The 12,015-nt window shown below is 42.1% G+C and overlaps 1 protein-coding gene across 1 annotated transcript; it reads left to right on the top strand.

The window, feature by feature from the left end:
• Positions 1–847: 847 nt before the first annotated feature.
• On the top strand, positions 848–11,077 carry KLRG1 (killer cell lectin like receptor G1; the record flags this gene model as incomplete). The annotated part of the gene is made up of 5 exons (XM_084303253.1): positions 848–962; positions 6,968–7,060; positions 7,813–7,964; positions 9,871–9,974; positions 10,966–11,077. The coding sequence occupies 5 exons, from the start codon at positions 848–850 to the stop codon at positions 11,075–11,077; spliced, it is 576 nt and encodes a 191-aa protein (XP_084159379.1).
• Positions 11,078–12,015: the final 938 nt, after the last annotated feature.

Below are 12,015 nucleotides of genomic sequence, written 5' to 3' on the forward strand. Positions count from 1 at the left end.
GTTTGTGTCCATTGCCCCTTGTCCTGTCACAGGGCACCACAGAAAAGAGCCTGGCTCTGTCCTCTCTGCACCCTCCCTTCAGGTATTTTACATTTTATAGGTTGATGAGATCCCTCTGAGCCTTCTCTTTAACAGGGTGCTCAGTCCCAGCTCTCTCAGCCTTTCCTCAAGTGTGAGATGCTTGTTAGTCATCAAGTCTTCACTAGCTTCATTTCTCTCTTGTACTAATACTGTTGAGATGTTAACTGTTGAGGGTCTTGAAGGATGTCAGCTCTCAATGCCAGCCTGTTTCTCAAGCGCATTTGCCCTGGGTGTTGGCTATAGAAACGAGTTCCTTGTCAAAATGTCCAAAACTCATAAGGCTTCATTCTCAAAAAATCATGTGCTGTGCACTTCTACTTCCCTTTTGACAGCTGTTGGGCTGCCAGTTCATGGTAGCCATTGCTTATCTGCCCACTGGTATTTTTAACCTTGAATTGTCCCTATCCACCTGCTTCTGTCCTGAGAGGGAACTCTTCAGACCTGCACACTTTCTCACAATTACTACCACAGTGCAATCAAAGCCTCTTTCATTGGTAACACTTCAAAAGTCATGAACTTTGTGATTAATCACCTCTTCCACTCAATGCGGCTCTTAAGGCAACTCTCAAGAGGGTAGGAAATGAAACGTGTTGCATTTACATCGCTCACCATTCTGGTGTAAATTTGGTTATTTTGCACAGCTTTGCAACTTCACATTTTTTGTCTTCTGAATGTAGCCTCAAGTTTCCTGTTTCACGGGCGTTGAACCCTAGCAGTCAGCAGCCTGTTCGAAACACATCTTGTCCTACGCACTCTTTGCTTTGGCATGGAGGGAAGCAGATCAGATACTTCTACAACAGAAACAAGCGAGGAAATAATCTATACTTCCGTCAAATTCTCTGCAACTCCTCCAAGAGACGAAGCTGGACAGGAAAGGAGAGGTAAGGAAGCTCGATGAGGTAGGTCAGCAAAGGATTTACTTCTAGCAGAAGCAGGATCTAATAAATCAGTGAGCTACTCACTGGTTTTGAGTACCAGCTCATGGTACTGTTGTTTTGATTTTAAAATTACCTGAATATTTTACAGTGATAAAAGCCAATGTGTTGTTCCCCGTCCTCCCTCCATCAGACGCCTTAGTGTGTCTATTACTGGATGTTCAACCCAGGCATCCCTTTCTCTGAAAGAAGTTTCTACTTTTCAAGTTGTCTGCTTGTCAGCAATAAGAGGTTGTCAGCAACAGTTCTTTGAATAGCAAACGAGATGTGAGTACAGATAAATTATGGGTGTATGCTAATCAGAGATCAGAGACAGAAGAGGCAGATGAGATCATCCAGACTCTCTCCAATGGGTCTCTGCAGGATTCTTGTCATAATTTTTTCCTATGTTTTCTCTGTTCTAGTTTTACATACTGCCCACTGAGAAAATTTCCAGCTTTCCCCCAGAGACAGTCCTGCAGGGCAGTTTACTATCAGGAAGATTTTCTTAGTACTTTCCTTAAGTTTCTCTTTCCTCACTTCTGCTCTATTCTCTCCGTTTAGCCCTGGCAAATGTCATACTGAGCAATTTCTCTGGCCATTTAGTTGAGATATCTCACCTTATAAAAGTGAAATTTTGCATTGGTAGTAATTTTATTATAAATGCCTCCTTCCCATAAGCTGATTGCTTTTAAACTAAATGCCTATGTGTATGGGTGAGTTGTGTTGTATTGGCTGCAACACTACTGGTTGACCTTAGATTTTTTCAGAGCCGTTAAAAACAGCAAAGGAGGCTCTTTGGGATAGGATTTCTGTGCCATGCTCAGAATAACCATGTATATCTGCAGTTGTTACTACTGCCTCATCATTTGCTTCCTTCTAGAAACAAAGTCAGCACAGAACCGCCTCCCAGGTTCACATCTGGTAGCCTCACTCCATCTGCTTGGAAGGCAATCTCGATTTTGCATGTTCTTTTGTTAGAAAACACATTGTCTGATGCACTGGAAAATACAGGGACATCCTTTCATTCCCCACCTTTTGTGTTCACTCCTAACCTGTTGGAGGTGGGGATTCTAGGGTGGTGTGGTGAGATGTTTGCAGTTTTCCTTTTAATATTCCTCCTGTCCAAATTGCTTTATGTATCCTTATCTTTTTAAGCTAAAACCAGAAGGCCTGAAAAAGCTGATCTTTGAACAGAAATTCTATGTGTAATATTTCATTATTTTCCATCTGTCTTCTGTATGCAAGGAGTTCCTAATGAGAGAAGTTTAAGTAACTTTTCTCTAGAAGACCTTTATTTTCAGCTCTCTCTACATCTCTCTCTGCCTGCCCCCATCACTTTTGAGAGATGTGCTCTCAGGTTTTTATCTCTATTTTTAAATGCATATCTGTAACCTCTGTCACCCAGTGTCTGAGGTGTATCACATGTGCACAGATCAGTCTTCTGGCCAACCAAAGGGTATTGGCTCACATAGACTCCCCCAAAATGACAGTTACTCTAGATTTGTCCTCTCTGTCTGCCAGAGGGTCTGAAATATTTCACACTAGCAAAATACCAGTCCAGCACTCACTTAAAACCGTGGTTACCCTATGTGACTTGCTTGTAGTAACAGCAAGTAACCAGCTCTGTACCCTGGTTTCTTACATCCTCCTCTCCAGCACCACATAGTCACATTACTCCCATACTGACATAGGCAGGAGCTGAGGGGATCTATCTGGGACAACACAATGACATTCCTCAGATTGGCCTAGAAGACATGAATTATAAAATGCTAACAACTATCAGTTTTTGAACTGAATCTGGACTCCCAAACCTAAAAATAGTAGGTCGCATTGCGCGCAGATGAATGCAGTTTATCACACTCGTCTCTTCAGAGCTCTCATAGACCTAGCTGGGTGTTTTTTATTCTAGAAAGCTATAGCATTGTATATTTACACTAAATTTCCACCAGGTAACCTCTCCCTTCCCTCAGGGAATCTCTTCCACAGTTCACCAGACAGCTACGTGTAAATATGTCTGATGTTCCACTTTTCAAACTCATCTCAGCTACTTCTCTCTTCCTCTTCTACAAAAGCTTCATGTGGTATTTCCAGTGGTTGAGGATCAAGCACAAACTCTTGAACCTGTTTTAAAAAGGCGGGACTGCAGGAACACCTTTCTGCAAGCAGTAAATGTCCTGATTTATGAAAAATGTTATTCCATTTCCCTGGGTTGATCATTACAATTCAAGGGAGGCTCAAATTCAGCTTGAATGCTCCAGTATGACTTGCCCCCTTCACTTTATTTTTTTTTTTTTCTTTGAAAATTATTTAATGGCATAACTTTTTGTTTTTACAATCTCAAGTGAACTATCTGGTTCTGGTCATGGAAGTGCTCTGGGATTTTGTTTTTATGCTGATTTGCTGAATCAAGTTGGTTTGTTTTTGCTGCAGTTGGTTTGAAACAATAGAGGATGAACTGCTCTATTCATTGCCAGTAGGCACCAGCTCATATGCCCACTGCTGACATTTAAGAATTAACTGTTTCACTGACTGTCATCCCAATAGCTTTGTCCTGAGAGCAGTTTTCCCTAAAATCAGAAACAGTGATTTGGAGGATGCAGGAGATGTCTTCCTTGAGAGGCAACAGAGGAAGGAAAACAGAAGTGCAAATGCTCAGTTTCTCCAAGCATGTGGTCTCTGAATTATGTTTCGACAGATATTTATTCTATTTTGCTTAGTTTTTAGCTGTAAACTTGCCCAGAGAGGTTGGAGATCTACAAAAGCTGTTTGGACATGGTCCTGGGCAACCTGCTGTAGGTGTCCCTGCTTGAGTGGGAAGGTTGGACCCTATGAACTCCAGAGATCTCTTCCAACCTCAACTGTTCTATGCTTCTGCGATCTGCAGAGAAGCCCCACCTTACACCTTAACCTTAGACTGAATCCATTCTCTTGAGAATTAATTTGATTATTTGATTGACCGATAAAAACTATGTCACCAGAAGTACAGAGGTGACCTTAGAAGAGGAATAGAGAGCAGGCAGAGAACAGGACTGAATTCAAGTTTTTCAGTTCTCTCATTGTCCTCCCATATGCAAAGTTAATAGACATTCTGTATTTTGTAAGTGAAAAAGACATATTTTCTTTAATTTAGATTATTTTAAAATAAATACATATTTTTTAACTACAAGTGAAGCAGCTAGAATATCCTGCAAATCCATGTAATCAAAAATAGAATAGAATAGAATAGTTCAATTGGAAGGGACCTTCAAAGATCATCTAGTCCAACTGTTCCAGACTGACTAGCTTCAAGAAATGCTACAGAATTTTTGTCGCAGGAAAGATCTCTTTACCAGAAGGATGATGCTTAGAACAAACTCCCTCATATCCTCCTTGGTTACCCTGGAAACTTCTTTTAGCTAAAACCACAGGTCTAAACATACTGCGATAAAACAGAAACAGGTTTTAAAAACAGCGAGTCTGAAAACCGCTCTAAGACTAAAATAAATTAATAGAAGCAGGACACCAACAGATTTGAGGACAGAACACAGTAATGATCTATCATGATAGGTAATATTTTCCTGAGAATGGCTAATAGACAACACGGGTTTAGCAGCAAGCTAAATATGTAGTGAGAGGTCCCTACAACAACTTGTTTGCCTTCCTGAAGTTTCGCGTTAATCTGCCAGAGTTTATGATCTTGTCTGTTTTCTTTATTTGGACTTTCAATGCTGAAACCAGGTATTCTTGTTTTTCAGCTTCTGTTTTAGCACTGGAGTTCTTTGTGTTTTCTGTAGTATTTTGGATATGTGATATGATACGTGTTTGTTTTCAGCCTCCACCAAGGGATCCTATAAGAAGTCTCTCCTACTGAAGTCTCCCCTAAAGAACCAGTATTTTGTTCTTTTAGCTGTGCCTTTTAATTTCTCTTTGACAAAATACCTCATTTGCCTGTAGTATCCTATTTTGAAATTGTTATACCAGAGCGTTCTCCCTCCTCTCCTGTTGAGTCTTGGTACATTTATGGTCACTGTGACAGAGAAGCTGCTGGATGGATCCATGGTAAGCCAGGGCCTGTACACTGCTCAGGGCAGACACAAGCTGCTTCTATTTTTGAGCGTCTCCCAGCTTGCCACTCTGTTAGGCAGTTATTGATGGTGACAAAACATTTAGTCTCTGTGCCAGGCTCTGACATTTGTTTAATTTAATTTGATTCAATATGAAATTGATGCCTGTCATTGTCACTGTGCTTCCTTCACTGTTGCTCTGATTTTTTTTCCCTCCTAATTCATGACTGCTATCACCATCCTTGTCTGGCAATGTGTAGTACAATTTTCACCCTATTTATTTAGTAGTATTTGCCTGATCTGTGGGGTTCCTGTTACTGTTACCCCATTAATGCAGTTGTTTTATTAACCTGCTTTCACTTTAATTTTACTTGAATGGAGAACAGCCTCTTATTCCTTAGACTACTGGTATCTTCTAGGAGCAAAAATATGTTTCTTTGGATTGTGTGACACAACCAAACACCTGAGATTTCATGAGCTCGCTGGGGAGTTTGCAACCGGATTTGCATAGAAGACTCTAATTCTACTAGAAAAGGTTGTGGTATATAATCTTAAGAGAGAAGCACAGGAAAATCTTGTATTCCTCAATATCAGTAACTGTTATTTGCCTATTGAGTGCTTCTTAGAACGTCTTGTTGTTTATACAGCTATCAAATTGAATTTAATATAGAAAAGCAAATCAATTCCCACCTGCAGCTCTGCCATGGTATTAGATACAGGCCTATCCTCAACCTGGGAGATTAGATTTTAGTGTTGTCTTTCTATATTTCTTATATATATATTTTTTTATTATATATTTCTTATATATTTTCTATATTTCTTTTTTAGTGTTGTCTTTCTATAAGGCATTTAGTCAAATGCCTTATAGAAAGAGAATATCTCTTGGGGCAAGCACAACTCTAGAACACGACAGTAGGAAATCAAGGTGTAGACTGGAAGTTGCCTGTTCTTTCTATACACAGACAAATCTCTCTCAGTCCTCTAGATTGAAATCCCTCCCCACCCTTTGAAGGGAAGTTGTTGTAGACTAGGGTGGAGGCTTCACTAAGTAGTCTCCCTCTGCCAGTGATGGCGGGTGAGCAATGCATGGTGGCAATGAAAATGTGGAGAGGTACAGAGGTCTTCGGGGCTGGTCCTCCCATCCTGCTGCCCCACAGAGAGAGATGTGGACGAGCGTGTAGGATTGACTTGGGAGTGTCCTGGGATGGCGTAACACAACTGTGTGTCTAAGCTTGTGAACAGGATGCTGAGGTTAAACCTGTCACTTTTGCTGAGACAGCTGTGGGAAAGGCCTTGTTGTTTGCACATAAGCGGGAACATGGCAGACGTGGCTTACAGCTCTGTGTTTCCGCCTCGAACTTCAACACTGAGGCAGGAGCATGTTTGCTGGAGGTGACCCTTGGTGACTCAAAGTCTTCTGCCAGCATGACACGCCACTCACCTGCTGGCTTGGGCCAGGAGCTTCCACTCCTGGCATCACCCACCACACCACAGTTCCTGTGGACAGGGAACAGAGCCTCTGGAGACCTCCTGAGCTTCTGGGCTTTATGGGACTCCTGGGCTGATGGGCATTGGTGGGAGGAGGTCCCAAAGGCCTTTTAGTGCTCTTATGGCCCTAGCAGCAATGTACAGAGTGTAGGCACTCACTCCTGAAGACCCAGAGCATTGGTGTATTACTAAATGACGGGTGGAAAAGTCTTGCAGTACATCCCTTCTCTTTCTTTTGTGGTGACGATATGCAACACATCAAAACATATCAAACATATTAAACCCCTCTGTTGTACCTATGTGTTGAGACAGGGATGCTTTACATGTAAATAGCGCAGTTTCTTACGGAAATGCCCAGGACACAAGCAAACTATCCCAAAACACCATCAATTTTTGTGTTGGTCCTGTTCATCGTGGTTCTTCTTTTCTCTTTTACAGCTCCCTGTCTGAGGTCAGTGGTTGTGCCAGGCTTGGCTATAAGCTTTGGGATACTGAGCATCTCCCTAGCGATTGCTTTGATTTGGAAGATGAGTAAGTGCACAAAGGCATGCTGGTGGTGAGCAACCAAGAGCAAAGGACTGGAGACTCGTCTAAGCACAGGAGATCAGATCCTGAACCCATTATATTATACAGGGTTAAACCAGAAGCTGTTCTGTGTTTCTACCACCTTGATGTACCTACTGCTTATTGAGAATATTCTGAAGAGTACATGTCTTACGCAGACCCTAGGCTATCCATCTCAGACACTGTGGCAAAGAACAAGGAAACATACTGAATGTTTTTTGTAGACCTGTCTGCTATACTTAGGATGGTGAACTGTAAAACATAAGATGTGTAACACATTTGCATGTACACAAAAGGTGCTAAACCATGTAGGAGAGTTGACTGCCTCATAAAATCCATTTACCCGATGTGTGACACAACAACATTGTGCCCACAGAATGACGTCATTTTCTTCCCTTATGTTTTGCACACCCAGAGTGTATTTTCCTTTCAGATAACCAGTTTTGGTTCTGAGGTACCTGAGTAGCTCAGGGGAAAACCAAGGGGTGGAAGAGTTACACCAGCATTAGAGTGCACAGGACACATGCACATGGAAAATGCACAGAGGGTCTGAACTTCTGTGTTCACGTTTTTAGACATTTATTCTGATTTGTGATTTCTGCATTGCTTTTATCCAGGAGAGTTGTTTTTCAGTAGGCACTTGCAGTACTTTGCAAGCAAGTGCCTTTCTGTTTGTTGATTAATGGTAGAGAAAGACTGGTATTTTATTTCTTTTGCAGATGATTCCTACCCACACTGCCCTGAGCAGTGGATAGCCTACAGAGGGAGCTGCTACTCCTTCTCCAAGGAGAAGAAGGATTGGCATTCCAGCCAGGAATCCTGCCGGGCACAAGGAGCTCATCTCCTGGTGATCAGCGATACCAGTGAAATGGTAATGGTTTTTTGTATTCTTTGAGGACCTTCCATTTCCTTGCAGGTATCTCAGTGATTAACATCCAGGCAGTGCTGTCACTCTGGCAATATTTTGGTTTAAAGGCCAGCAAGCCTTTAAACTATAATATTTGCACTATAATGCTGCAGTGCACTTGTGGTTTCAGTATATACCTAATAAGCTCCCAGCAAGCCAAGAAGCAGAGGGGGGGGAGGGAGGGAAAGGAGAAGTGAGGGTCACTGTAAGCTACTCAGAATCATCCTAGGAGGGAAGGTGGGAGACTGCCTTTTCCACTGCCCCACACCACCTTCTTCCTAGCCCCAAAAGGCCAATATGAATAATTACAGGAAAAGACTGTGGCACTGTGCAATCTCCACTCATTACTTACAAACCAGTACATCACTACACTTCAGAAGCACTTCTTTTTCCAAGTGTCTTTTGCAAAACCTGTACCTTTCATTCCTGCAACCACTCCAGCTCCTTCTGCTCAGTCACCCCTGCCACTCCCTGTGTTCATGCACAGATACTTCCTTCTCGGTCTGTTTTCAATGCTGACTTCCTCTCTCTCACAAAAAACAATAACAACAAAAAAAACACACCTCAGTTGTGCTGGTGTGATTTTCCATCAAGTGCTCACTGGTGACAGGTGCATCTACTAAAGAAATGGGCAGAGCTGACCACTAGGGAAGTGAGGCATACCTGTACAAGTAGAGCAGAAGTACTTGATTTTGTTCTGTGCAAACCAGGACTTATTAGCTCATGTCCAATGAACGTGGACAGCCTCCAGTCCATGGATGAAAGTTGCATTGTGTGATGTGTTCTGTAGTGGCTTATGAGGCTAGGTGTCTTCAGGTCTGGGAATATGTATCAGGCTCTCAGGCAAATCTTGGCTCCTTGGGAAACACTCATCTTTCCCAAATTACCTATTTCTGTGCATGAAGAAAATCTCTCTGTTGCTTTCTCAGTACTGTCCCTACCACCATTATCCCTCTGAAGACTTCCCCACATAAGTAAGACTTTCCTAGCTGTCTGGTTATAAATACCCTATTTTGCACTGTTCCCGCCCCGCCCTTTACCAGGGAAACACTTTTTTAGCACTTTAGCAAGCCACCTTTGTTACTGAAATGTCTGAAAATGGCTATGAAAATGTCTGCTCTGAAGCTTTTTTATGGCAGCAGGAGATAAGGATGGGGCCCAGCCATGCTACTGAAAGGTTGCTTTTGCTGGGTTTTATTGCAAATGTGGAGAAGACAAAATCCCCCCTCCCTCTCTTTCTCTCTCTCTCTCCCTCCCCCTCCCCCCCCCCTTTTTTTTGGAGGATGGTGTTTACTTCGGGGTGAGTTTCTCTTGCAGGCTTCAACTTTTAACAGTAGACAGGAGTTAAAGGTTAGGCAGAAGGAAATGAACATTGAAAACATGTAGGAGGAAGGTTCATATCAAATTGTAATGAGCTTTAGTTCTGAGCTCTTCTCACAGATCTGTTGGTGCCTGCACTTCCTGCCCTGACCAGATTTTACCTTTAATTGTTAATACGTTGCATTATCTAGCTAGCTATATGGGAGAGCGTTAGTGTTAATACTAGTAGCATACATTCCTACCTAAAGCTCTCTGTAGGATACGCCAGAAGACTGTGGTGCATTTCATTCACATATATTGCCCTGAAATGTGAAAGCACACTTACTTCCTTGTGAGTATACACTTAGTTGGTATTCCAGGCATGATTTTTGGGGCTGATCTCCCTGATCAGCCTGACTATCTTAGCAGATGTGAAGAAGCAGTATTGTGGACCACATAAGGAACAGTCGAGTGAGAGGATGTATTTTGCTGTCTGTTCTCTTGACTTACCCTTACCTCCATTTTCAGGCTGACTCTTATTAGTCTCTTTATAATTCATCACCGTTTCTAGAACCTGTTCAAGAGTATTCAAACAGCATGTTTCTGGATTGGACTGAGCAAGACCACAGGCCCTGACTGGATTTGGGAAGATGGCTCTATACTCAATGGCACCCAGTGAGTTTAATTCTGTTTTCAAAAGAACAGTGCTAAATCAGATTCCCCAGTGTTTCAGAATATCTACAGTTCCTGTGCCAGATACTGTCTTCCTGAGCACATTTTCTTTTTACCATTACCTGCATGTCACTGAACTCAAAAAAAAAAAAAGCCTACCTTTTACTGCCCTGCACCTTGTAAAGTAATGTACTTGTGAAAAGGAAGGCTAATATTAGTATCTCCTTTTCTGCTTCCTGCAAGCTGCTCAGACCAAGGGCGATTCACCCTACTTGCACTGCCTACACAGTTGCTCAGTCAAAAAAAGCATACAGTCCATCTTGTCTTACTGCTTTGAGCTAATTTACACCCATTTTGCCAATTGCTGGTGTCATTAAATGGGTGCAAGGATCCAGTCCTTCACTGCTTTGCTGCGCCAACTCAATTCAGAAACTTATTTTTGGCACACTCTTCACTTATACAAAACTCAGCATTGTGCATGTGGCAAAACACTGTGATTTGGTCCAGTGCCTTTGCCTTGCCCTTTCCTTTTTATAGCAAACAACACAATGAGTTATTCTCTAACACTTCTCCTGCAAGGAAGTTTGTCCAAGATCATGCTGTCAGTACACTAAGCACTTGGATTAGTTCTTTCCTTAAATCTAATTTACTGTTCTTGCAAACTTCTTGAAGGTAAACAAATTTCCATGAAACTCTCAGCACTGCTGTTCTTATGCTGATGGACATCACTGTCATTGCAGACCATCATGTTTATGTTCAGTTCTGAGTTAGGTTCCACAATGGTAAAATTACTTAGATGTGTAAACTCCAAGGAAGAATGTTTTCTTTTTTTGGTGTACACTTTGTTCTGTAACAGCTGTCCACTGGAGGTTGGGTTTTGTCACTTCCTTCTCTGTGCTCCACCCTTCAAAATCAGAGCTTTTTCTTCCATGTCTCTTGGGGATAATCTCAGCATTTTCTCTCAGACTCATTTTTGTTCCATGTCTCTTTGCAGAGTCCTGTCTAACAGCCCCGTGCAACAGTGTGCTGTCCTCATACGGGATCTCTTTCAGGCCTCCAGCTGTGAATTTTCTGCTGCATGGATTTGTGAGAAATCTCTTAGATAAATCCCTTGTACATTTTTATCTCACAACTGCCTCATCACTGGTACAAGTGGATCACTGTCCTGCGAGCCAAAGCTCCATACAAGACTGAGGTCTGTTCCTTGCTCTAACAAATGTGCTTTGCAAGGACAGGTTTGTTGCCCTTAAGGGTGAGTTATCCTCAGTGCTAGATCCATTTCTAGTCCACATCTGTTGGTTTAGTGCTGTTTGGGACCAGATGAGACCTGGCACTTATCCCCTGTTTTCTCTTATTATTTTCAATACCATTTTTTGTAACAGTAGAGGCTGGGTCTTCAGATCTCTGGAGGCAAGCTGGCCATTTTTCTTCACTCTCGAGCATCAGATTTCATTTCCATTCCCTGCAATGGAGATTGTATGGTGCCAGCAGGATGAGGAAAACAGAACCTGCTATTCATGGTCAGTAGCATAAAACAGACTCCTTCCAGTGGCAGCCTCTCATTTTGCATCCCAGTGTTACGAACAGGAGAGAAGAGGGTGAAAGGAAACTACAACTTCTGTGAATCCAGCAGTGAAAATAAACATCCAGTACCATACTGGACCAAATATACAGATGTATATTCATGTCTTTGCTTCTCTCAGTTGGAAGAAAGCACCTACACACCATGTTTTATAGGCCAACTTCAACCAAATTAGTCAAGAGCCTAGACTTTTGGAGTCAAAGGAATGCAGTTAATAGTGTGTTGTTATTGAATCAACCAAGAACATATTTCTTTTTCCACCTCTGGAGATTCATACTGCAGAGAGAGGAAGCAGTGGACAAATCCCTACTACAAGTGTTCAGGTGACATAGAACAGACAGGCTAAGAATGGGACAGCATAAAACCACGCCAAACATTAACACTGGGACAGTAGGTTGTATTACCACACACCTGAAAAATTCTTTTTTTCACCCAGAGATTTTGTTTCAACAAAGGAAGATA

This window comes from Netta rufina (genome assembly GCF_964035555.1).
Source record: "Netta rufina genome assembly, chromosome: 1".
Lineage (NCBI taxonomy): Eukaryota > Metazoa > Chordata > Aves > Anseriformes > Anatidae > Netta > Netta rufina.